The sequence below is a fragment of the Eschrichtius robustus genome, chromosome 3, assembly GCF_028021215.1.
Source record: "Eschrichtius robustus isolate mEscRob2 chromosome 3, mEscRob2.pri, whole genome shotgun sequence".
NCBI classification, from domain to species: domain Eukaryota; kingdom Metazoa; phylum Chordata; class Mammalia; order Artiodactyla; family Eschrichtiidae; genus Eschrichtius; species Eschrichtius robustus.
This window is the reverse complement of record NC_090826.1, coordinates 51369213-51397191: the sequence shown is the minus strand read 5'-3', so window position 1 is coordinate 51397191 and position 27979 is coordinate 51369213. Positions and strand designations below refer to the sequence as shown.

At 39.2% G+C, this 27979-nt stretch overlaps 1 protein-coding gene and 1 pseudogene across 1 annotated transcript in view; one reads left to right on the top strand and one right to left on the bottom strand.

Annotated features, from left to right (window-relative positions):
• LOC137760580 (bridging integrator 3 pseudogene) overlaps positions 1–24586 on the bottom strand; it is a 101442-nt pseudogene extending 76856 nt beyond the window's left edge.
• Positions 24587–25571: 985 nt separating this feature from the next.
• C3H1orf87 (chromosome 3 C1orf87 homolog) overlaps positions 25572–27979 on the top strand; it is a 100458-nt gene continuing 98050 nt past the window's right edge. The window contains 1 exon segment of the mRNA XM_068537543.1: positions 25572–25678. Coding sequence (XP_068393644.1) covers positions 25572–25678 — 107 coding nt within the window.

Here is a 27979-nt window from a genome sequence, read left to right as displayed (position 1 = left end):
TACCTCATCCTGGCTGGCAATCCTACAGGAGAGACAGTCTCTCTCTCCACTTTTATATATATAAATCCTAGGGATCCTGGTTGGCCAGGCCTTCATCCTGTACCCAGCCCTTGAGTCAGTTAATGGGGCTAGAGTGAGAGTATTATTGTGACTGGCTAGGCCTGGTCACACTATTACCCTGTGGTGACGTGGACAGGCACAGACTACTATGGACTATGTTCTGGAGAAGGGGTGACTGCCCAAAGAAGAAGAGGGGATAGAGAAAAGCATGATGGAGAGTCAGATCTGCACAATCCACCACACACAGTGACTAAGTTAAGATCTGTGGATTTCTACACACTTCACGATACTCCAGCTGTGTGATCTAGGCCTATATATTTCACTGCCCTATGCTTCATTTTCCTCATCTATAAAATAAGGCATTTCCTTTGTAAGCATTAAATGAAATCATAAACCCCAGATGCTTGGTACCTGGCACATAGACTTGCTCTGTAGAAGGCAGCCATTACTAATAAGATTAATCCCCATCTCACAGACCTGGGAACAAAGGCTCAGAGAGGTTCTAATTTGCCCTGGGCCACATCCATGGGACACCCTATGGAGAGATCATAACAACAAGTATAAGAGCCTGGAGCCCTGCAGACATCCTTTGCACTTAGGGAATTATACAAATGATTTCTCACTGATGACATCTGGTCCTGAGGGAGATAAGGCTCACTTTTAGCTGTGCTTAAGGACAATCGTATAGTCATCATAATGTCTTGTGCTGCATGCTGCTTTTATTTTTCAAAGTGTTTCCCATCAATTACATCATTTTACTCTTAAATATCCCTATGAGTCAGGGAAGACATTATCACCATTAGTTGTTGTTCTTATTATTGATTTTTTTTTAATGCTCTGCTTGTTATAGAGCAAATACAGCCATTCCCATTTTTAAACTGTTCCTAATATATTTTTTCATGAATTCTGGTGCTTAGTTTTCTCTGACTTGAATTATTCTCTCCGAATTGAAAATGGCAAATGTCCTTGACAAATGCACAGCAAGATGGCTTAGGACGAGACTAAGGAGTGGGAGAGCTGGAAAATGGATTTTTATATACAAGCAAATGAATGACAAAATCTGTATTTCCCAATCCTAAACCTCTGCAGAAGCTGGAGTCAGGAGGACCAAGGAATCTGTGAACTAGCTAACACCACAAGTTAGCAGCTGTTCACATGGGGCCCAGACAATTGCCAAATGAATGCATTTCTCAGTGTAAACAGAGCTGATGGAAAGTCTGGGCCTTGTGAAATCTTGTAAAGGTCGGGAGTCCCAGATTCTACCACTCAGCTCTGCCACTGACTAGCTGTCTGACAGCAGGAAAGGGACACCTGCTCTCTGAGCCCCATTCACTTCTGGAGAGTGGAAATACCAGGAACTTCTGAGGAAGGTAGGTCTGGGTGTGAATCCAGCTTTCTTATATTCTGAGTGCGTGGCAAGCCATACAATTATCTGAGCTCTAATTTAGTCACTCAAACTGCTTATATATGAAGATTAAATAGCACCAATATGTACAAGGACCTAATACAGTGCCTGCTGCATAGCAAGGATCAATAATTATTAGTATCTCTTTCCCTAGAGCAAAACAAACAAATCTATATATATATATGATAGATAAATTGATATATATATATATAGGAATATAGATAGTATAATTATATGCATATATAATTACTGTGATAAAATTAAAACTTTCAGTTATTTCAAACGATTACAATACATTTAATATGCAATATACATTAAACATTTTATACTCTGTATTATTTCAAATTCTCAAATAAATATTCCATCTTCAAAAAGAGTATCATTGTGTAAAAGCCAGGGTTAGGATCACTCTATTCTCTCATACAGTAATTATTCAAGGACCTCCTATGTGTCAAGCACTTCCATGCATATAACGACTAGCAAAACAGATCAGGTCTCCACCTTGCATCTAATGGAAGTTCAGGCAATGATGACAAAGAACTGTTCCTCCCTGGAGAAAGTACCTCAGAAGGATATCTGGGGAACACATCAAAGGGCCACCCAATTCATTTTCAACAGAATTTATCCAGGTGAAAACAGAAGCAGAGGATTCTAGATAGAGCAAAGTGAACGTAAGCATTAGCTCTGAGAAGGAAGCCAGGAGATGTTCCCTAAGGCAGAATCTATCACAAATGATTGGTCAGAGACAAGATCCTTATCTAAGTATATAAAATAAGCAGTCACCATATGATGAAGGTCTACCTTTTCAAGGAATTTCACCCTTTTCTCTAAAACAATCCGTGTGCACATCTGCAAAAAACAGAAGGAAGCTTAGCTACTCAACTTGCTTTGGTATCCAAAAATTCTTGAACAGGTCTCTAAAGGTAATCAGTTTCACAGCCCACCCATTGCCTTAAGGGAAATCTAGTTTCACAGTATGGTTAGATCACTCACCAGTCACATGTCTTTGGGCAAGTCACTGAACAGCTAGGCCTCAGTTTCCCCATTATCAAATGCTGATAGTCATAAACCAATTCTCTTTTCTTTTCAACCACCCACATGAGACCAACACTTCAATGAAAAAGGGTATTTTGATGTCACCCCCTTCGCTATGATTTTATGCATTTATCCTAAAGCCTGACTTTATCATCAGCTGGTTACCATTTATTAAAAAAGAAAATGGAAACATCCCTGCATAATAAGACTCTAGTGGGAATGGTAAGGGAATTGGACTCACTTATAAAAATCAAGTAGCAAAACGATTTAGCTGTTGGTTCACTCCAGCCTGGGCTATGCTTTGCATGAAAAATGAGCTCATCTTTGAATGTAGCAAATTCTGCTTGTTTGGGTAGTGCTTCTAATCGAGGCATATATATTTTCCCTCAATCACAGGAAAACAAGTTGTCAGTGGTATATTGCTTTGATATTTCAACCATTTGCGGGATTCCCAGCCTCCAAAATGTCTTAAACAGAAGCATGAAGCATGAATAGGCCAAACTAGAGAAACCAGTATTTATGAGCCTATTCGAACCTTGTAAAGATTTGATCAGCAAATATGCCAATTGATACACCATAATGTTTTACAACTGCAGTTGTCTTGGTCTATAAAACTTATTATAATTCTGAAGGGATTTCTGCTTTCTTTGCAGACATTTCTGTTTTACTGCCACCTAGTGGTGAATATTAGAACTGGCAGTATTGCCGCTGGAATTTTAGGAGGCAGAAAGTGAAAGAAAAAAAAAAGACACAAACAAATGATCCTAAAAGGCATCTTTCTCTCTGTCTCACTCATCTCACCTTCCCTATCCAAGTAATCCCCTCCGCTTACATACATAAACACAATATTACAGGCAGATTCTATAAGGCTCTAGTATGGCTTACGGACTATGCGGCAGAAAAAGTCCCAAAGCCATTTTTGACAAAGAGCCCTGATCTTCCTGATCTTTAATATCTACCAGACTATAAATAAAGCTGATGTTTTTACTCTCATTTGACTCCTCTTTCAAAAATCTCCACCAGCTGGAATGCAGTACTTAGAAGCTTCTAGACTTCTGATGACAGAGACCAAGATGGTGGTGGTGTTGAGGGGCCAGGATTGGCTCCTCAAGATGATACTGGGATGGCCTTGGCAGACTCACTGCTCAGGAAAAGCACACGGGGATGTCAAGCGGAGCTCCTTTCTAGGAGATTCCTAGGGCACCAACCAAAGGAAGCAAGAGAAAATCCCAGTCACCAATGTCCTGAGCATACAGAGAAAAAGGTCCCACTCTACAGAAGCTCTATGGCTTCCCACAGAAATATTGGTTCTAAGCCTGCATAGCAGTCTTGGGTCCCATTAGATCAATGATTTTCAACCTGAGGGAGTAGTAGTATCCCCACAGTAAGCATGGGGTGGTGGATATTTTGATTGCCACCATGAATGGAGAATGCTCTTGGAAACTAGTGCTAAATGTTCTTCACAGTCCTGCACAATGAAGAATGTTCCTTCCAGAATGCCACTACTGTCCCCACAGGGAAACACAGCATTCACTTGAGGATGGGGATGATTCTTCATTCCTTCTTTTTTTTTTTTTTTTTTTTCACACACACACACACACATTGTATTTTATTTTTACAAGAGATAAACAGACTGACACCAAGCATTGTACATGGATGACCACAACAAAAGCAACAATGATTGCAATTACCAAACATGAAACACACTCATACTATGTCATAATATTGACATTCAGTCCGGTAATCCTCCACTGTAACAGCTCCTTTACTTTGCAGTGAAAATTGATTTGTATATTCTTTGCCTCTGAGTCCTTGTGGGATTTTTTTTTTTTTTAATTCAGACAGAAAGTCACAAAAATTATACTCATCCTCATCAGTTCACTCAGTCCCATGTAATTAATTTTTTTTTTCATCTTGATCTTTTTGTTAGCACTTTTATGAGTTCATCAGTTTTTCATTAGAGTTCTGAAAATGCTTATTCATTCAGTTCAGCAGTACAGTCAGTTACCAGAAACCTGTACTTGTCAGAGTCTTTTCCATGAATTTCTTGAAGATGAAACCCTTTTATAGGAACATATTTGCAAAATCATCAAAGTACACCCAGAACTGTCTGGAAATGACAAAAGACTTAAAAATGACCACAGTTAAAGATTTGATGAAAGTTCATAATAATGCAGTTGACAAGAAAATTAGTTATTTCTGAGATATACATTTTAAAGTAATAACTAGGATTATTACTTATAACATTATACCAGAACATATAAGATTTTTAGAAATTTCATGTAATGTCTGAAACATTTATTAACATATTTCCATACATATTTCCATACAAATACAAATATAAGATTTTTAGAAATTTCATGTAATGTCTGAAACATTTATATTAACATATTTCCATACAAATAACCCAATGAAAGTTTAGTATCAGTTGTTTTGTTTTTTTATACTGCAGGTTCTTATTAGGCATCAATTTTATACACATCAGTGTATACATGTCAATCCCAATCGCCCAATTCAGCACACCACCATCCCCACCCCACCGCAGTTTTCCCCCCTTGGTGTCCATATGTCCATTCTCTACATCTGTGTCTCAACTTCTGCCCTGCAAACTGGCTCATCTGTACCATTGTTCTAGGTTCCACATACATGCATTAATATACGATATTTGTTTTTCTCTTTCTGACTTACTTCACACTGTATGACAGTCTATAGATCCATCCACGTCTCAACAAATGACTCAATTTCGTTCCTTTTTATGGCTGAGTAATATTCCATTGTATATATGTACCACATCTTCTTTATACATTCATCAGTTGATGGGCATTTAGGTTGCTTCCATGACCTGGCTATTGTAAATAGTGCTGCAATGAACATTCGGGTGCATGTGTCTTTTTGAATTACGGTTTTCTCTGGGTATATGCCCAGTAGTGGGATTGCTGGGTCATATGGTAATTCTATTTTTAGTTTTTTAAGGAACCTCCATATTGTTCTCCATAGTGGCTGTATCAATTTACATTCCCACCAACAGTGCAAGAGGGTTCCCTTTTCTCCACACACTCTCCAGCATTTGTTGTTTGTAGATTTTCTGATGATGCCCATTCTAACAGGAGTGCGGTGATACCTCATTGTAGTTTTGATTTGCATTTCTCTAATAATTGGTGATGTTGAGCAGCTTTTCATGTGCTTCGTGGCTGTCTGTATGTCTTCTTTGGAGAAATGTCTATTTAGGTCTTCTGCCCATTTTTGGATTGGGGTGTTTGTTTCTTTAATATTGAGTTGAATGAGCTGTTTATATATTTTGGAGATTAATCCTTTGTCCGTTGATTCATTTGCAAATATTTTCTCCCATTCTGAGGGTTGTCTTTTCGTCTTGTTTATGGTTTCCTTTGCTATGCAAAAGCTTTGAAGTTTCATTAGGTCCCACTTGTTTATTTTTGTTTTTATTTCCATTACTCTAGGAGGTGGATCAAAAAAGATCTTGCTGTGATTTATGTCAAAGAGTGTTCTTCCTATGTTTTCCTCTAAGAGTTTTATAGTGTCCAGTCTTACATTTAGGTCTCGAATCCATTTGGAGTTTATTTTTGTGTATGGTGTTAGGGAGTATTCTAATTTCATTCTTTTACATGTAGCTGTCCAGTTTTCCCAGCACCACTTATTGAAGAGACTGTCTTTTCTCCATTGTATATCTTTGCCTCCTTTGTCATAGATTAGTTTACCATAGGTGCGTGGGTTAGTCTCTGGGCTTTCTATCTTGTTCCATTGATCTATGCTTCTGTTTTTGTGCCAGTACCATATTGTCTTGATTACTGTAGCTTTGTAGTATAATCTGAAGCCAGGGAGTCTGATTCCTCCAGCTCCATTTTTTTCCCTCAAGACTGCTTTGGCTATTCGGGGTCTTTTGTGTCTCCATACAAATTTTAAGATTTTTTTGTTCTAGTTGCATAAAAAATGCCATTGGTAATTTGATAGGGATTGCATTGAATCTGTAGATTGCTTTGGGTAGTATACTCATTTTCACAATGTTGATTCTTCCAATCCAAGAACATGGTATATCTCTCCATCTGTTGGTATCATCTTTAATTTCTTTCATCAGTGTCTTATAGTTTTCTGCATACAGGTCTTTTGTCTCCCTAGGTAGGTTTATTCCTAGGTATTTTATTCTTTTTGTTGCAATGGTAAATGGGAGTGTTTCCATAATTTCTCTTTCAGATTTTTCATCATTAGTGTATAGGAATGCAAGAGATTTCTGTGCATTAATTTTGTATCCTGCAACTTTACCATATTCATTAATTAGCTCTAGCAGTTTTCTGGTGGCAGTTTTAGGATTCTCTATGTATGGTATCATGTCATCCGCAAACAGTGACAGTTTTAGTTCTTCTTTTCCAATTTGTATTCCTTTTATTTCTTTTTCTTCTCTGATTGCCGTGGCTAGGACTTCCAGAACTATGTTGAATAATAGTGGTGAGAGTGGACATCCTTGTCTCGTTCCTGATCTTAGAGGAAATGCTTTCAGTTTTTCACCATTGAGAATGATGTTTGCCATGGGTTGTCATATATGGCCTTTATTATGTTGAGGTAGGTTCCCTCTATGCCCACTTTTTGGAGAGTTTTTATCAGAAATGGGTGTTGAATTTTGTCAAAAGCTTTTTCTGCATCTATTGAGATGATCATATGGTTTTTATTCTTCAATTTGTTAATATGGTGTATCACACTGATTGATTTGCATATACTGAAGAATCCTTGCATCCCTGGGATAAATCCCACTTGATCGTGGTGTATGATCCTTTTAACGTGTTGTTGGATTCTGTTTGCTAGTATTTTGTTGAGGATTTTTGCATCTATATTCATCAGTGATATTGGTCTGTAATTTTCTTTTTTTGTAGTGTCTTTGTCTGGTTTTGGTATCAGGGTGATGGTGGCCTCATAGAATGAGTTTGGGAGTGTTCCTTCCTCTGCAATTTTTTGGAAGAGTTTGAGAAGGATGGGTGTTAGCTCTTCTCTAAATGTTTGATAGAATTCACCTGTGAAGCCATCTGGTCCTGGACTTTTGTTTGTTGGAAGATTTTTAATCACAGTTTCAATTTCATTACTTGTGATTGGTCTGTTCATATTTTCTGTTTCTTCCTGGTTCAGTCTTGGAAGGTTATACCTTTCTAAGAATTTGTCCATTTCTTCCAGGTTGTCCATTTTATTGGCATAAAGTTGCTTGTAGTAGTCTCTTAGGATGCTTTGTATTTCTGCGGTGTCTGTTGTAACTTCTCCTTTTTCATTTCTGATTTTATTGATTTGAGTCCTCTCCCTCTTTTTCTTGATGAGTCTGGCTAATGGCTTATCAATTTTGTTTATCTTCTCAAAGAACCAACTTTTAGTTTTATTGATCTTTGCTATTGTTTTCTTTGTTTCTATTTCATTTATTTCTGCTCTGATCTTTATGATTTCTTTCCTTCTGCTAACTTTCGGTTTTGTTTGCTCTTCTTTCTCTAGTTTCTTTAAGTGTAAGGTTAGATTGTTACCTTGAGATTTTTCTTGTTTCTTTAGGTAGGCTTGTATAGCTATAAGCTTCCCTCTTAGAACTGCTTTTGCTGCATCCCATAGGTTTTGGGTCGTCGTGTTTTCATTGTCATTTGTCTCTAGGTATTTTTTTATTTCCTCTTTGATTTCTTCAGTGATCTCTTGGTTATTTAGTAACGTATTGTTTAGCCTCCATGTGTTTGTCTTTTTTACGTTTTTTTCCCTGTAATTCATTTCTAATCTCATAGCGTTGTGGTCAGAAAAGATGCTTGATATGATTTCAATTTTCTTAAATTTACTGAGGCTTGATTTGTGACCCAAGATGTGATCTATCCTGGAGAATGTTCCATGCGCACTTGAGAAGAACGTGTAATCTGCTGTTTTTGGATGGACTGTCATATAAATATCAATTAAATCTAACTGGTCTATTGTGTCATTTAAAGCTTCTGTTTCCTTATTTATTTTCATTTTGGATGATCTGTCCATTGGTGTAAGTGAGGTGTTAAAGTCCCCCACTATTATTGTGTTACTGTCGATTTCCTCTTTTAGAGCTGTTAGCAGTTGCCTTATGTATTGAGGTGCTCCTATGTTGGGTGCATATATATTTGTAATTGTTATATCTTCTTCTTGGATTGATCCCTGGATCATTATGTAGTGTCCTTCCTTGTCTCTTGTAACATTCTTTATTTTAAAGTCTATTTTATCTGATATGAGTATAGCTACTCCAGCTTTCTTTTGATTTCCATTTGCATGGAATATCTTTTTCCATCCCCTCACTTTCAGTCTGTATGTGTCCCTAGGTCTAAAGTGGGTCTCTTGTAGACAGCATATATATGGGTCTTGTTTTTGTATCCATTCAGCCAGTCTATGTCTTTTGGTTGGGGCATTTCATCCATTCACGTTTAAGGTAATTATCGATATGTATGTTCCTATGACCATTTTCTTAATTGTTTTGGGTTTGTTTTTGTAGGTCCTTTTCTTCTCTTGTGTTTCCCACTTAGAGAAGTTCCTTTAGCATTTGTTGTAGAGCTGGTTTGGTGGTGCTGAATTCTCTTAGCTTTTGCTTGTCTGTAAAGCTTTTGATTTCTCCATCAAATCTAAATGAGATCCTTGCCAGGTAGAGTAATCTTGGTTGTAGGTTCTTCCCTTTCATCACTTTAAGTATATCATGCCACTCCCTTCTGGCTTGCAGAGTTTCTGCTGAGAAATCAGCTGTTAACCTTATGGGAGTTCCCTTGTATGTTATTTGTCGTTTTTCCCTTGCTGCTTTCAATAATTTTTCTTTGTCTTTAATTTTTGCCACTTTGATTACTATGTGTCTCGGCGTGTTTCTCCTTGGGTTTATTCTGTATGGGACTCTCTGCGCTTCCTGGACTTGGGTGGCTATTTCCTTTCCCATGTTAGGGAAGTTTTCGACTATAATCTCTTCAAATATTTTCTCTGGTCCTTTCTCTCTCTCTTCTCCTTCTGGGACCCCTATAATGCGAATGTTGTTGCGTTTAATGTTGTCCCAGAGGTCTCTTAGGCTGTCTTCATTTCTTTTCATTCTTTTTTCTTTAGTCTGTTCCGCAGCAGTGAATTCCACCATTCTGTCTTCCAGGTCACTTATCCGTTCTTCTGCCTCAGTTATTCTGCTATTGATTCCTTCTAGTGTAGTTTTCATTTCAGTTATTGTATTGGTCATCTCTGTTTGTTTGTTCTTTAATTCTTCTAGGTCTTTGTTAATCATTTCTTGCATCTTCTCAATCTTTGCCTCCATTCTTATTCCGAGGTCCTGGATCATCTTCACTATCATTATTCTGAATTCTTTTTCTGGAAGGTTGCCTATCTCCACTTCACTTAGTTGTTTTTCTGGGGTTTTTTCTTGTTCCTTCATCTGGTACATAGCCCTTTGCCTTTTCATCTTCTCTATCTTTCTGTAACTGTGGTTTTTGGTCCACAGGCTGCAGGATTGTAGTTTTTCTTGCTTCTGCTGTCTGCCCTCTGGTGGTTGAGGTTATCTAAGAGGCTTGATCCATTCCTTCTTTGATAAAGCTTTTCTGAGTTCCTTTGTGTCAGACCTTGGGTTAGAATCTATGGATCGGCTATTAAAGACACAGCCTCCCCCAAATTTCAAAGGATCCCAGTGGGTATTCCATTCATTCTCAACAACATGGTACTTTTGTTGATTTTCTTTTTCTCCCTTGAGGATACGGTAACTGATCAGGAAGCCACTTGAGGATAGCACAGCCTTGTCACAGTCACAGATGAGGATGCCCACCAGGTGGACATGGATTACCTCCCAAGGGTGCTGTGGTCCAGTGCACTCAAAGCGTCACACTCTCAAGAGACTCTAGCAGAGCCACATTCTGATTCTTATGGTGTTCATGCCAAGGTGGAGAGAAATAGCCTTCCTTTCTCTTTTGTGTTACACTTTGTCACCTACTTACCAAACAAGTTCTGCTTCTGTCTCTGTGTCTCAGAGTCTCTCCACATCATCTCCTTTACCATCTACTTCTAGTTATGTACAGTCTTGGGTATGTGGTGGGATATCTAAATCTCAACAAACACCATAACGTCCATCCTATTTCAAGCTAATTCCTAGATTCCCACATGAAACCACTTTATCATATTCCTTCAGTAACTCCTCTCTACACCTGGAAAAATCCCTCATGCAAACCCGCTACCTGAGGCCTTATTCACCAGGTCAGTACATCAGATACTTTAAATCCCAGTTTAGACTCAAGCTGGAACACTCCCTCCCATTGCATAAGAGCTGAATCAATGTCCTTACATACGTTGATGAGAAAGATAGAGAGAGATGGATAGAGGATAGGTGATAGGTATGATGTGATAAAACATCACATGTAAAAAGTTTGACACATACCAGGCTCTTAATTAAATTTAGCTTTATCCTTAATACATTTTTGGAGAATTCTGTTGTTATCAATGCCATTTTAAAGATGAGAAACTGAGGCTCAAAGTCACAGAGCAATTAGTTCATAAAGTTAGGATTCTAGCTTATTGATCTCTGACTCCAAAGCTCAGGCACTTTTGACTAAGCCATACTAGCTCTACATTCCATTCTCAAAATATCTTCCTTTTATGTAGATCGTGTAACATGTTCACACCACATACAGGCGACTGTGTGTATACACATTACATCAGTGTTCTTCTTTCCTTAAGCATGGCTTTCTCTCTCATCACATTCTGATGAGGAGGCATCCTTTGGAAGATGTGGTCTATAATGGCTAGACTGCAGCTTGCAGCTAAAGCCAAGTGAGGTGTCAGCTGTGTGCCGGCAGAGCTTATGCCCCATACAACATACACCAATTTATGCTGCCCTAGAGATAATAACAGGCAAACTACAGAAATAAGTAGCTATCTTCCTCTCATTATGTGTTGTGGGTGGATAAACCGTAAACATTATTTCCTTCATTTGAAAGTTGTAAATGCAACAGATGGGGAAATGTCTGTTAATAGAGTATTAGAAACCTTACGTATCTCTATTTTGTTTGTAAATACAATCTTGTTCTGAATCACAGTGATTTTCTGCAAGTCTGGGTGTGGTGGACATTACTAGGGCTCCTCAGTATCCATGGCCTCCCCATTTCCAGACACACAGAGACCATACTTCCCGGGCCCCGCTTGCATTAGGAAGGGCCACGGTACTCGTCTGGCCAATGAGCTGTAAGCAGAAGCAGCACGTGTGTGGCTTCTAGAACAAAGTAACTTAGTTCCAGATGGGTAACCTTTCAGAACTTTTTTCTTGCAACAGCCATTGTGGAAGCATGTGTTAACATGGAGGTGCCACAGGGTCCAGAGAGACCAGACTGCGGAGCCGACCAACACACAGAGGATAATTGCCCTGGAGAATTGCCCAAATCCACGGCAGAATTTGCATAAATAAAAATAAACTTTTGACTTTTGTTTTCTTAAGCCACTGAAAGTTAAATGTCGTCTCTTAACAACATAAGAGACATAACTTGGACCCTCCTGACTAACGCTGTGGGTGAGGTCATTTCACTCATACCATAAAATAGCATACACATCCTTCTGTCCTAATCCAAAGTAATATATGCATTTTAATCTCATACTCAACGTCTTCTACAAACTGGCCCAAACCTACCTCCCGAAATTACCTTCTACCATCCTCCAAGTGAAACTAAACACCATTCTTTGACCACATCTCACAATTCCTTGCTCTTTTTTTTAAATCTGTGTTGTTCCCTTGCCTAGCATACTGTCTCTTCCCTTCACACATATCAAACTGCTATCTTTAAAAGGCCCAATCTTGGGCTTCCCTGGTGGTGCAGTGGTTGAGAGTCTGCCTGCCAATGCAGGGGACACGGGTTCGAGCCCTGGTCTGGGAGGATCCCACATGCCGCGGAGCGACTGGGCCCGTGAGCCACAATTGCTGGGCCTGTGCGTCTGGGGCCTGTGCTCCGCAACAAGAGAGGCCGCGATAGTGAGAGGCCCGCGCACCGCGATGAAGAGTGGCCCCCACTTGCCCCAACTAGAGAAAGCCTTTGCACAGAGACGAAGACCCAGCACAGCCATAGATAAATAAATTAATTAATGAATAAAAAAATTTAAAAAAAAAAAGGCCCAACTCATATGCTAACTCTTCCAATGAAACATTCCCTAATCCCACTATTCTGAAGTAATTTCTCCTTCCTTCAGATTTTCATATTTCTTGCTGCTCCTTCTAACTGTATATTTTGTATTATGCTTATTTTACACATAACATTATATTAGTTTCAGGTGCACAGCATAAAGATTTGAAACATGTATGTGTAGTAAAATGATTACCCCAGACTACTTAATTTCTATCACTGCACATAGTTACGTTTATTTTTCTTGTGATGAGAACTCTTAAGATCTACTCTCTTAGCAACTTTCAAATATACAACACAGTATTACTAACTATAGTCACCATTCTGTACGTTATATCCTCATGACTTATTTTATAACTGGAAGTTTGTACTTTTTGACCCCGTTCACCCATTTCACCCACCCTCGCCCATCTCCCACCTCTGGCAACCACCAGTCTGTTCTCTGTATCTATGAGTTCAGGGTTTGGGGTTTTTTTAATTTTTTATTTCTATTTTTAGATTCCACAAATAAGTGAGATCATAAAGGACTTGTCTTTCTTTGTCTGATTTTTTTCACTTAATGTAATGCCCTCAAGGTCCAGCCATGTTGTAGCAAATGCCAAGATTCCCTTCTTTTTTATGACTAATATTCATACATATGTCAAATCCTTTGCCTGTTTTTTAATTGAATTAATTATATTTTTCTTGTTGAATTATATACTGTAAGGTTTTAATGTCTCTTGCCAGAACTTTTTTTCTATTACTAGAGTATGTTATTTTTACTATATGTTTTTAAATGGCATCTATGACACATACAATTTTGTAACTTGCTTTTTAAATTTAATATATTGTGATCATCTTTACATGTCTATGTCTCAATACGTCACTTCCAATGACCGCTTTGTGGTTCATTATATGAATGTTCCATAATCTAAAATCTAATGCTTTTTTTTTTAACATCTTTATTGGAGTATAAAATCTAATACTTTAAATTAGATTTAAAGTCCATGGGACTTTCCTGGTGGTCCAGTGGCTAAGATTCTGCACTCCCAACGCAGGCGGCCCGGATTCTATCCCTAGTCAGGGAACTAGATCCCACGTGCCGCAACTAAGAGTTAGCATGCCACAACTAAAGATCCCACATGCCACAACTAGAGTTCCCACATGCCACAACGAAGATCGCGCACATAGCAACGAAGATCCCACATGCCACAACTAAGACGCGGCGCAGCCAAATAAATAAATAAATAAATATTTAAAAAAAAAAACGTTTAGGGCTTTCTTGGTGGCACAGTGGTTAAGAATCCACCTGCCAATGCAGGGGACAGGGGTTCGAGTCCTGGTCTGGGAAGATTCCACATGCTGCAGAGCAACAAAGCCCGTGTGCCACAACTACTGAGCCTGTGCTCTAGAGCCCGCAAGCCACAACTACTGAGACTGCGAGCCACAACTACTGAGCCCATGCGCCACAACTACTGAAGCCCACATGCCTAGAGCCCATGCTCTGCAACAAGAGAAGCCACTGCAATGAGAAGCCCACGCACTGCAACAAAGAGTAGCCCCGCTCACTGCAACTAGAGAAAGCCCACACAGTAACAGACCCAGCACAGCCAGAAAAAAAAAAAAAAAAAAAAGATTTAGATTTAAGTACAGGATTTATTTAAAAGGAAAAGAAAAAAATGCCACATTGCATCTATATCTTTGAACACTTATACAATCACCTCTTTTTTTAATTGAGGTATAATTGACATATAACATATTAGTTTCAGGTGTACAACATAATGATTCCATGTTTGTATACATTGAGAAATGATCATCAGGAGTCTAGTTAACATGCATCGCCACATAGAGTTACAAATTTTTTTTTCTTGGGATGAGAACTTTTAAGATCTACTTACTCAGTAACTGTCAAATCTGCAGTATGGTATTATAAACTATAGTCACCATGCTGTATATTATATTCCCATGACTTGTTTACTTTATAACAGGAAGTTTGTACCTTTTGACCCCCTTAACCTGTTTCACCCACCCCACCCCACCTCTGGTAGCCACCAATCTGTTCTCTGTACCTACGAGTTTGCTTTGCTTTGGTTTTCTGTTTGTTTGCTTATTTGTTGTTTAGATTCCACATATAATACAGTATTTTTCTCTATCTGACTTTTTTCACTTAGCATAATGCCCTCAAAGTACATCCATTTTGTTACAAATGACAAGATTTCCTTCTTTTATATGGCTGAATAATATTCCTATATCTATATAGAGAGATATAACAATCACATTTTCTTTTTCTATCCATCCATCAATGGACACAGGTTGTTTCCCTGTCTTGGCTATTGCAAATAATGCTGCAATGAACATGGGGTGCATACATCTTTTCAAATTAGGGTTTTCATTTTCTTCAGAAAAATATCCAGAAATGGAATTGCTGGAAACATATGTTAGTTCCGTTTTTAAGTTTTGGAGGAATCTCCATACTGTTTTCCATAGTGACTGCACCAAATTACATTCCCATTAACAGTGCATAAGGGTTCCCTTTTCTCCACATCCTCACCAATACTAGTTATTTCTTGTCTTTTTGATAATAGCCATTCTAACACATGTGAGGTGATATCTCATTGAGGTTTTGACTTGCATTTTCCTGATGATCAGTGATGCTGAGCATCTTTTCATGTACCTGGCCATGTATATCTTCTTGGAAAAATGTCTAATCAGATCCTCTGCCCATTTATAATTGGATTGTTTGTTTTATTTGCTACTGAGTTGTATGAATTCTTTATATATTTTGGATATTAACCCCTTATCAAATATATGATTTGAAAATAATTTCTCTCATTTAGTAGGTATCCTTTTCAGTTTGTTGTTGGTTTCCTTTGCTGTACAGAGCTTTTTAGTTCAATGTAGTGTCACTCGTTTATCTTTGCTTTTGTTGCCTTTACTTTCAGTGTCGAATTCAAAAAATTACTACCAAGACCAACATTAAGGAGCTTACTTCCTATATTTTCTTCTAGGAGTCTTATGGTTTCAGGAGGTATGCTCAAGTCTAAACCATTCTGAGTTGATTTTTGTGTATGATGTAAGATAATACTCCAGTTTCATTCTTTTGCATGTGGCTGTCCAGTTTTCCCAACACCATTTTCTGAAGACTCTGGTTTTTACCATTGTATATCTTTGCTCCTTTGCTGACCATCTATGCATGAGTCTACTTCTGGGTTCTGTATTCCATTCCATTGATCTAGACATTGATGTTCCTGTTCTTATGCTAAGACCATGCTGTTTTGATTACGACAGCTTTGTAACAGTTTGAAATCAGGAAACATGAGGCTTTCAGTTTTGTTCTTCTATCTCAAGATTGCTTTGGCTATTCAGATTTCTTTGTGGTTCCATACAAATTTTAGAATCGTTTGTTCTATTTCTGTGGAAAATGCCATTGGGATTTTGATAGGGATTGCACTGAACCTGTGATTGCTTCGTGTAGTATGGACATTTCAAGAATATTAATCTTTCCAGTCCTGTATTATGAATATTTATGAGCATATTTTACCTCTCTGATTGGTAATCTTGAGAGGGGCATTCAAATCTGATTCATCATATCTTCAACAACTCAATGTGGTACCTTAAAATTATGCCCAATAAATATTTAATAGATATAGATACCAGTGATACTAATATAGTAAGTTTTATCATAAAACCAACTTAGACCATTTGGGGGCTCTATCAAGAAGTGTTCCTTCTCTCAACCACTTTCTTACTTCCCACCAAAAAGAGGGAGCATTATCCCAATCAGGCCATTTTAGAAGTGGGTGGGGATACTGGGCACTGAAAAGTCCTACATCTACACAAGGTCCCTCTTCTAGGCCATGAAGCAGTATTAGGAAATGAAGCAGTCTTCCCTCTTTCCCCACAAGCATTCAGGAATTGAGGGGTTTATGGCACTTGGGTTTCATAGCTGGCAGTAAGACGATTAGAACTGGGAGGAGAGTCATGGCAGCAGCACCGACATTTATTGAGAATGTAGGGTGTGTCAGGACCTGTGCTAAGTGCTTCATGTATACTTTATCACTTGTTCTTCCCAAGAGCAGCAGGCAGGTATAGAACATGGTGGTGGTGCATAAGCACTGAAGCCGAACTGTATGTGTTTGAATCCCAGCCCTACCACTAAGTAACTGTATATTCTAGGACAAGGTATTGAATTTCCCTCTGCCTCAGTTTCCTAAATTGAAAACAATATTCCATACCTCACAGAATTATTATGATAATAAATGTGTTGGTAAATAGAAAACACCTAGAAGAGGGTCTGCACATAAGTGCGCAACAAATACTGCTTTGAAGAAAAAGAATAATGTAGTTATTGTTATGATCCTCCTTTTACAGATTAGGATACCAAGGCATAAATGCTAAGCCCATTGCCCAAGGACATGCAACAGTAAGTGGTGGAATTGATCTTTGAACCCAACCTTCTGGTCTCAGTCAGTGATCTTAATTCTACCATATAGCCTCTTTGAGGCCTTCAGAATCACTGGGCATAACTTGTGAGATTCCTTTCAACCTTGAAATTCTGTGATTTACAGATGCTAAAACTTAAAATCAGGTAATGTTCCTAACAATCCAGGGCAGAGGTGACCAGAATGGTCTTTCTGTGATTTAGAACTTCTAGTCTGCAGTCATTCTCTAGGACCTTTCATTAAGACCACATTTTTCTAGGACTCTTTTTTTATACTCTAGAGGTTAAAAATGTATGCTCCAAGGAGAAGATGCAATACTTTAGAGTCAGACAGATGTGAATCTGAATCATTGTTCTACCATTAATTTGCTGCAAGACCTTGGGAAAATGATTCAACCTCCTATCAGACTAACCTCTACCAGGTTCCTATACCTTGTAACTTTCCGGATACTGTCTCTTCCTCAAGGCTAAGGGCTCCTCCAACAATTTCGTTTATCATTCTGCTATTATCTCCTTTCCCTCAGTGCAACAATTCATTGGTTCAGATGAATTGGTCTAACCCAAACTAGGCCAACCCTAGTAAATGGACTAAGAAATTCTAGGTTTACTGGTCTCTTGAATGGAAATAATATAAACTCATGCATTGTGGGGGTAACTTTTTCCCATGGTCTGGGATCAGAAAACACCAACGTATAGCAGAGAAGAGAATAAATGAAGCCGATGTACAGAGAGAAGCAGAGACAAAGGTTAAGAAAAAAAAAACCTCCATGTCCCTGACTGTGCCAGAGGCCTGAGTTCATTTCTGTACCTGGGTTTCATGAGAAATGCCCCTTTTGCTATCATTGGCTTTAGGGGAATTTCTCCTATTTACCATCAAAAGTCCTGTGTAATCCAGCATTCTGAGACCAGATTCCTCATCAGAACAAAAAAATAAATAATATATCCCTTATAGGAACATTACTGAAATTAAATGAGATACCACACATAAGTTACTCACTCAGTGACTGACATATTTTAAATCTTAAATAAATAGAAGATGCTATCCTTTGTTAAATGGTCTTTACTTATCATAATTCGTATTATGCTATTACAAACTATCCAACATATGTTTGTTCCCTTTCATATATTTAAAATATACTTATGATCACATACTATGTGCCAGCACTGTGCTTAGAACTGGCCATACGATGAATAAGACATAATATTTACCATCAACAAGAGAAACCGAGTAGGGAAAAAAGATAATAAACCAGTAATTACAATTGAGAGAAATAAGTGTTAATATTACAAACCAGGTTCATTTTGCGGGATGAACAGCAAGCCAAAATGCTGAGACTCTGAAGTTTGCAGCAAAGAGGGTTTGTTCACAAGGCAGCCAAGCAAGGAGACAGAAAAACAAATCTCAAATCTACCTCCCTCCCAGAAGGCAAGGGGCTTGGGGTATTTATGGGATAATGAATAATGAAGTGGTAGGCCTGAGGCATGGGGAGCGGAGAAAGGTGACTGGGAAAAGGTGCAACAATGGTTGTTCTGCGCAGGCGTAACTAAGAGCTCTAAGCCTCTGCACGTTCAAAAGATCACTGAGTGAACACTCGCGCATGCCCAGTTGAAGGGTCGGTGGTCTTATTGAGTTTTAACTGGCTCAGCTCAAACTAGACACAGCTGACTCCAAGTCCTAGAAAACAGCTCAGGCAAACATCTTATTGTTCTGGCTACATGCTGTTTGGAGGACATGCTGCTTGGAGAACAAGCAAATCTTAAAATAACCTTGATTAGTGAAGGCAGGTGAATTGGATTTAACCCATGGGTTCATTTAGACTGCTAGTTTACTGAAGAGAGCAGACCTACCTGCCTAGGGACACTAAGAATAGATAAATTCACAGAATTGGTAACATTCGATCTTATTTGAAAGAAACAGGGTCATGAGGAAAACATTCAAGCAAAAACAACAACTTCTGCAAAGCCATGAGGGATAAAACTCCATGGGAGGTTTTTAAGGAGCTGCAGGCAACTTGGTGCAGCTTCAGTTGGGGAGAAAGAGAGGGAGATGGGATTGGAGAAGTGAGTAACAGCCAAACCAAGGAGGCCATAATAAAGAACACGTGGGACTTCCCTGGTGGCGCAGTGGTTAAGAGTCCACCTGCCAATGCAGGGGACTCGGGTTCGAGCCCTGGTCTGGGAAGATCCCGCATGCCGGGGAGCAACTAAGCCCATGTACCACAACTACTGAGCTTGTGCTCTAGAGCCCGCGAGCCACAACTACTGAGCCCATGTGCCACAACTACTGAAGCCTGTGGGCGCCTAGAGCCTGTGCTCCACAACAAGAGAAGCCGCCACAATGAGAAGCCCACGCACCACAACGAAGAGTAGCCCCTGCTCTCCACAACTAGAGAAAGCCCACGCGCAGCAACAAAGACCCAACACAGTCAAAAATCAATAATAAATAAATACATTTATAAAGAAAGAAAGAAAGAACATGTATATCATCCTAAGGAGGAAGGCTAAAGACAAACCCTTCCCGTATACCAAATACTGTCCTAAACGTTTGTTAATTCCTTTCAACCTTACATGATTGTAGGCATTGGTACTACCCATGAAGAAATAAAGTTACAGAAAGGCAAAGTACCTTGCCTGAAGTAACACCATACTAAGTGCAGAGCCAGATTTTGTATCCAAGCAGTTAGGCCTTCTTATGGATTGAATTATGCCTTAGTTAGTTGAAGTTACTATAACAAAAATACCATAGATTGAGTGGTTTAAACAACAGCCATTTACTTCTCAAGTTCTGAAGTCTGGGAAGTCCAAAATCAAGGTGCCAGCCACTTCAGTTCCCGGAAAGAACCCTCTTCCTGGTTTGCAGAGGTACACTTTCCTGCTGTATCCTCACGGGATGAAGAGAAAGAGCTCTGGTCCCTTCTTTCCTCATAAGTGCACCAATCCCATGACCTCATCTAAACCTAATTACCTCCCAAAGGCCTCTCCTCAAATACCATCACATTGCGGGTTAGGGATTCAACGTATGGATGGGGGAGGAGCATGAATATTCAGTCAATAGCAAATTGTATGCCCCCCACATTCACACATTGAAATCCTGACCCCCAATATCTCAGTATATGACCTTATATGGAAATAGAATGACTGCAGAGGTAAGATGAGGTTATACTGGAGTAGAGTGAGCACAAATGTGCACACAGGGAAATGCCATGTGAACATGAAGGCAGAAATTACAAGCCAAGGGAACACCAAATATTGTCAATAAACCACTAAGAGCAAGGACGCAGGCATGGAAGAGATTCTGCCTCACCACCCTCAGAAGCCACCAACTCTGCTGATACCCTCTTGGACTTCTAGCCTCCAGAACTGTGAAACAATAAATTTCTGTTTTTAATCCACCCACTGTGTAGTACTTGTTATGGCAATACTAGTAAACTAATATAGGGCCCAAAGTCAATCCATCTAAGTAGTAAGCTACATGACCTTGTTTTTCCAGAGCCAAGAGAGCACTTTAAAGAGGAAAGAAACTTGGCCATATTTGCATTCTGTTCTAAAATCAGCCTGCCCTCATTCATCTTTTTACCTGACATCCTCCATTAGTCATAAAGATCATTGGCTTGGGTTCTGTATGTTTCTTTGGCCAAAAAAGAAATAAGTATAATACCCCATATTCTTTGCAACACAGCTCAGTTTACACTCGTATTTGTCCCTTCTCTTTTTGGACAGGGACTACAGTGTAAAATGCCTCAGTTTTACAGATCTTTGAATAAACTGTTCAAAAGACCAGTGTTTTATCGCTTCCTATTTATAAACTCATTCTGTTCTGACTTATATGGGCAAAAACAAAACACTGGAGACAATTTTTTCCTCTTCCTTAGTCTGATGGTAAATGTAAAATCATGAAGTCTTAGGTGGGGGCATTCTTTGGTCCCCTTATTACAGCTATTCATCTTTATGGGGGGCGAAGGGGAGAGAGCTGACTCTATTGGATGGAGATGTTTCTCTGGAATCTTTCTCTGGTGACTCGTAATCTAAAGCTGTTGAATTCAAGGAAGGCAGTTTTAACCGCAGTATTTAATCTTATGGAGACGTTTATTGCATAGCTTTTTGTATTGTCTTGTTTAATATAAACCACTGGAGAGATGTTTCCTGGTTATGTCATTTCATAAAGCAGAGTGTGAAGTAAAAAAAAAAAAAATCCCAGATAAGAAAAGGCCATTCCTTCTTAAGAATTCTGTCACAGAATTTGCTTCTCTAAGGGACTTAGAGCCTTAAAGCAATGCCAATAAAAACATTAACATTAATAGTAACAATAATAACAACAAAAATGGCTAACTAACATCCACAGAGGTGGTGTGGAGTTGTGGTTATAAAGGCTACTTCTAGAGTCAATCACACCTAGGTTTTCTTTGCAGCTCTGACTGTAGTTATTGCTTGTCTCTACCTTAAAGATAAAAGAGTTAAATTGTTTGTTCAAGGTCACTTGGTTGGGAAATGGCAAATCAAAGGCTCCGTGGGGTCTGAAAAAATATATCAAATTTCATCTAAATACCTCCAAACTGATAGAACAGCTGCATTATGGAAAGCCTCCCTCCAATGCTATTATGTTTCTAGTTAGCATTTATAAAACCTCTAAGTCAAGATAAGGTCAAAGGATAGTCTTTAGTAGAATATCAGATTTGATCAAGATCAATTTACTCCGTCAAGCTTTATCACAGAATTTATAGTGAAACTTAAAATGTCATTCAATCTTTTAACTGCATCCCACATATAAACCTTAGCAACATGAAGTTTAAGAGTCTCTGTATTAGTCAGAACCCTCTGGGTAAAGATTAATGAGGCCCATCTCAAAATATCCTAAGTAAAAGGGAAATTTATCTCTCCTCTGTTTGGGAATTCTAGACTCTAGCTTCAGGTATAGCTGGATCTAGGCTCTTTGTCTTGTGACCTTTCACACACTGGCTCTATTTTCATTTCTGATCTGGCTTCCTCCTCTTCTACTGAAAAAAAGGTAGTATGTGTTGATATACATCTCTGCCAGCGGCCTCAACACCTTATCCTCACAGGTTACTAAACTGTGGGCAGATAGAAGACTTCTTTATCCTCTGATATCTGTGTACTAGTCATTGATAAGAACTGTTCAGCTTACTTAAGCCATAGAGTATGATCAGTTCTATAAAGAAGTGGATCCTTCAGTGGCATTGCATTAATTTCTTATGGCTGTTATAATAAATACATTATCACAAACTTGGTGGTTTATAACAACACAAATTGGAGGCCAGATGCCCAAAAGCAGTCTCACTAAAGTGAGACTAAAGTCAAGGGATCAGCAGGCTGTGGTCCCTTCTGGAGGCCCTAGAGGAGAATCTGTTTCCTTGCCTTTCCTAGCTTCTGGAGACCACCTGCATTCTTTGGCTCAGGACCTCTTCTTCAAATCACTCTAACCCTTTGCTTTCAAGGTCATATCTCCTACTTCCTCTTCTGTAGTCAAATCTCCTACTGCCTCCCTCTTTTAAGGACATTTGTGATTATATTTGGACCCACTTGGATAATCCAGGATAATCTCCTCATCTCAAGATCCTTAACTTAATCACATCCACAGTCCCTTTTGCCACAGAAGGTAACATTAATAGCTTCCAAGGATTAGGATGTGAACATCTGGGGGGCCATTATTCAGCCTACCACAAGTGTAGTCCTGGAAGGTATGATAACTGATGCAAACAGGCAAAGAAAGACACGTTTTATAAAAGAGAAACCAAATTATACAGAGAATAGAGAAATCCTTTTCAGCTTCTGGGATCTGGTTTGGCTTCTTGACAGATAATTATAATAATGATGAGAGCCAACATTTATATTGCTCCTTATGCGTCAGGCATTGTTCTAAATGCCTTATTTATATAACTCAATTAATCTTTACAAAACATCACCCTCATTTTATAGAAGATGAAACTAAAGTATAAAGACATTAAGTGACTTGAGTAAGATCACATTGAACTAGTAGAGCCAGGACTTGAACCCAAGGTATCTGATTCTCAGGTACATACTTTTGGCCATTTGAGATGGAACTTAAAGAATGGAGAGCAGGCTGACACAATGAGGAAACAGAAGGGTATTGTAGACAGAGGGAAGAGAGTGAACAAAGGCACAGGGGCAGAGAAATGAAAGGCAGATTCAGGCCAGTGAGTGGACCAGGTTGAATGGAGTTTAGCAAGTCTGGGAGAAGTAGTGGGATAGCAGGTTAGGTCTAGCTTGAGGCCAGGGCATAGAAGACTTTGAAACCATGGACATCCTCCATGGCTGATGGGAGGCCTTTGAGACATTGGACTAGAGGAGGGGGCTTATCAGAGTTGTACCTTGGGAGGACTGATCTGGTGACAATGTGAAAGCTGGACTGGGGGAGTGAGAAGGGAGCTGCCCCCTCTCCTCTACTCCCCTGGCACTTTGTATATCATAGAATATGCCTGTATGTCTTGCCCACTAGAGAGTGAGCCCTAGAGGGGAGGCCAGTATGTCATCCATCTCTGGCAGCATGTGCCAGTAGATGATACAGTAAAGCACAAAACACAGCTAGAGGGCAGGAGGCAGTGGGTGTGGATGCTGGGACTGCTGCTGCTGCTGATGGAAATAACACCATTCTGGAGTCATTTTAAAGTGCCTTTACCCACATTTGCTGAAGACTTTTAGCATAATAAAAAATGCCTAGAAATTTTGGATATATGTAGGTTTATATTCAAATCTTGCCTCTGTCAATTACCTCTGTATGGTCTTGGCTAATTTCTCAATACCTCAAGCCTTGTATTCTTAATCTTTAAAATCGAAATAAAATTATTTTATTGGCAATTGTTAACTTACAAGGTAATATTTATCTGGTTCAAATGAGGGATGTGGCAGGTGGATATCACTCGAAATTATTTTTTTAAATATTCTTATTTAATTGCATCACCAACTTACCTTTATGTCCCTGTTAGTACTTTTCCTCCATTTTGCAGTTGAGACACTGAACCTCAGGGAAAAGAACGGATTTATGCAAAGCCATACAGTGGAAGAGCCTGGATTTGAAGCGACAAGTGTAAGATTCCCAGCTGCGTGCACACTTCATAAAGGAAAATGAAGCTTAAGGGAAAGAGTGGGACAGGCGTGACCACACAAGTGAGAGAGATGGACTTCAAGAAGGACGCTCACAGATCTTCGAGGAAGTTCCAAAGACCAGGTTTGAAAAAAACATCCAGACTATTCACCTCTCAGCAGCCACACCCTGGGCACCCGCGGAGAAGGCCCCAGCCTCCCGCAGGTAGGCGATCTGGTCCCCGCCCAGCAACAGCCCTCTGCGTCCTTAGCTACCGGGAGCTGGTGCAGCCTCCGCCCAGGAGCGGGGCCCTGTGATTGGCCCGACTCCTGGGCTCCGGTCTCCCGCCCCACCCCGATCCCCACAGGCTTCCGTAGGTCGGGATCCTGGGGAGAAGCACTGACCACAAACCCCTGAGTCGCCAGAGCGGTAAGGCCGCCCCCTCTGAGCTCTCCAGGGAGAGGACTGACACGCAGCTGCTGGGTAGAGAGGACCCCCATAATCACAAATTCTGGTCCTTGAAGTTTACAGATAGCTTCAAAGAAGTTGTAGGGATGGGGCTACCCTCGCAGAGCAGGTCATATTGCTGACCACACACTAAGTGAAGCTAGGGTTTTGGGAAGAGCCCTGGTCTACTTATCAGACCAGGGTACTGGAAACAGGTATGCTGTCACTCGCTGTGTGACCTTGGTCAAATAACACCCTCTCTGGGCCTTGGTTTCCCAATCTGTAAAGGGAGCATTTGGATTGGAATGATTCCTAAAAGCCTTTCAATCTCTGAGAGCCTCTGATAGGTAATGGTTAGCCTGGGGCCAGGTTTATAGAACTTCTAAGTTTCCCCTGGCATCAGACCTGTTTAAACATGCAATGAATATCTAGTGCTGGATCTCAATTTTAGATCCACTGCATTGTTGCAGAAACAGATCAGTGATAACGAGAAAAATCTCCTTTTCTATGCACAGTGCTCCTTCAGATGCATGATCTCATTGGCTTATCCCTAAATCCAGAGAGCAGAACTGGAATTATTCTGGTTTCATAAATGGGGAAACTGAGCTTCAAAACTGAATTTGAGTTCTTCACACGTCCCTCTAAAGCCCTGGTTTCCTCTCTGATCTCACAAGAATCCTGTCACTTGACTTGTAGTACAGAAGGGCAGAGTCACCGAATGGCTGTCAACCAGTTTTGCAGCTCTCTTAGGTGGAATTCCCAACTCTGCTAATTACTGTTATGTGATATTGGATAAGTTACTTAGCTACATTATGCCTGTTTCCTCAACTGTAAGACAAGAATGATAATAGTAATTAAGAGTATCTTTCTCATGATTTTATTAGAAATATTGAAATAATAATATAGGAAAAGCACTTGGTCTTGCTATTATTGTTGTTGTTATTATTGACAAGGATGCTACAGTTGCCTAGTGGAAAATCCAGAGAAAGAGTTTTACTTATTTTCCACCCCCAAGGATTTGAAGAGGTTTTGAGAATTATGTCTTCAGTTTGGAAGACTGCCCGTGGATCAAATGCGATGCCTGAGATGATGGTGAAAAACGTTGGAAGTAAACACTTTTGATACCTTGTGGAGAAGCCAAAGATGTAAGTTTACTATTTGAAAAATACCTGTTTTGCTTGGATGATAATGAAGTTTTTTTTTTTTTAATCCAGAAATTTACATTTTAAAAATGCTGTCCATGGAAAATTAAGTCATTAAGATGCAACAGTAAAAGTAAAATAGTGTTGATAACTTCTATGCACAGTGTTTTCCTAAAGTTTTCATCTTTGTAATTCCCCATACACCTTAATTACTTGGGCTGATTTTCCAAATAGATGGGAAATATAAGCATTGAGACATTTATAAATATTAATGGAGTATTGCTGCTTCTCCTCATCAGGTTTGTAATCTACCACATGTAGTAATTTTTGGGGGGTGGGGAGGAAGAGGGGAAGGTTGTTAATCAAATTGTTATGAATTAAAGGAGTGGGATTGGTAAAGAGTCATAAATTGTAAGAGTTTCACTTACTTTTCTTCATAATCCATACTCCTCCAATAGGGGCTTCTCAGAACATAACTAAGAGGGCTTTCTTCCTCTAAACGCATCACAGTCACACTTGAAGGGGGACACTCATATATCGCTAAAATTCTCTAGATGTTTGGCACAGAAAAGTGACCAGTTCTTCCTTCCAGAGTTTTGGTGGTTTGCATAAGAAAAAGAAGATACTAGCCCTGCCTTTCATCTAGTAGACATTCCATAAATAGCAGCCAGTTAGTAATTGTCTTTCCCTCCTAAAATGATTTCCTTAGTTCTTTCCTCTATTTCAGAAACCCACAGACCAAAAAAACAGAGAAACAAAAAGATCTAACCTCAATGAACACAGATTCAGAAAGCAGTGGACACCAAACCTGGCTATCATCAGAATCACCTGGAGAGTCCTTAAAAATAAAGATGTGGGGTTCAACCCAAGACCTATTAAATCAGAATCCCTGAAGATGAGGCCATGAGGACTACTGTTATGGAGTATAGGCTTTAGAAGGGCAAATGGGCTTTACCTCCCCACCAATCAGTACGGTTGCCCCAAGAGATTCAAAAGTGAGTACTGTAATCAATTAGTAATGTCTGTCATGGCACAGGAAGTGAGCTTTGCAGCACATGAGTCATATGTTTGAGATCCCTACAGACCTGAGAGATGTGAGTTTGAATCCTGGCTCTGTGCCTTCCTAGACTTTTGACATTGAGAAAGTGAATTAACATCTCTGGCCTCAGATTCTATCAAGTGGGGGTAAAATCCATTTATCTAGTAGGGTTGTTGTGAGGATCAAATGAGAAAAAGTATGCAAAACATCTTTCCAGTGCCTAGAAGTATATTCAACATGCTTAATAAATGGTTCTGCTATTATTATTGAGGCAAATCTTTCCATGGATACAAGACATTAAGTAAAAAATCAAATCTCTTTCTATGAAACACTTGGCATCCCTTTAATATTCTATGCCAGGTTATCTCTGTTTTGTAGATGAAGAAACTAAGATACTGTGATAAGTGATTGTTTCAAGATCTGCTGATCTTGACAAATCCAAGTTGTTGTCCAGAAAAGTAAATAAGATCAGTTGGAATGCCTTGCTCAGTTCTCCTTCTACCTGGAAGACATTGCTCTTCTACTAATTTCCATTCCTCTTTGAGGTTGTTTGTTTAAGCCCTTCATCCCCAACCCCTTCCTTTTTCCAGGGTATCAGAGTCTAATACGTTCCTAATGGGGGTGGGAGGTAGGGGAAGCATCCTTGTCCTTTTAAAGTAGAGAAAACTTCCATCTGTCTTATGAGAAGATACCTGTATTTATTTCTCTTTATTCTTTAAACTTTAGATTCAGGAAATAAGAGTACATTACATCAACTACATTAGTTGGAAATAAAAGACACAGTTCTGTTTCTTCTATGACACAGACAATAAAACAATTGTTTTTTTTTAATATTAAGATAAGTTTTCTCTTTCTGTTTCTATGGACTTGATGTTACTGTTGCTGGAATGACATAGGACAGTTAACAAGCTTTCCTAAAATATTCTTGTATGGTTCAAAAATAAATAACTCTCAAGAGGCTTCTTGTTGCTGAGTTAAAGACAGACCCACCACTACCATGCCTTTGCATGTTCCAAAGTCTGACTCTAAAAAACATTTTAGTCATGCTACATCTACACCTTTCAGCCAGGGCCTCAAGAAGGTGTTTTCTTTGGGGTGAATCAGTTGAACCCATAAGTAAAAAATGTACATAAGAAACATAAGTAAAAGCCAAAAGAGGAAGAAGTCTCTATAAGGAAAATCTGGATTAAAAAAAAAATTACAAATTAATAATGGATGGAAAAATAGAACTATTCTCGTGTAACCACATTTAGTTCAGATTTCTT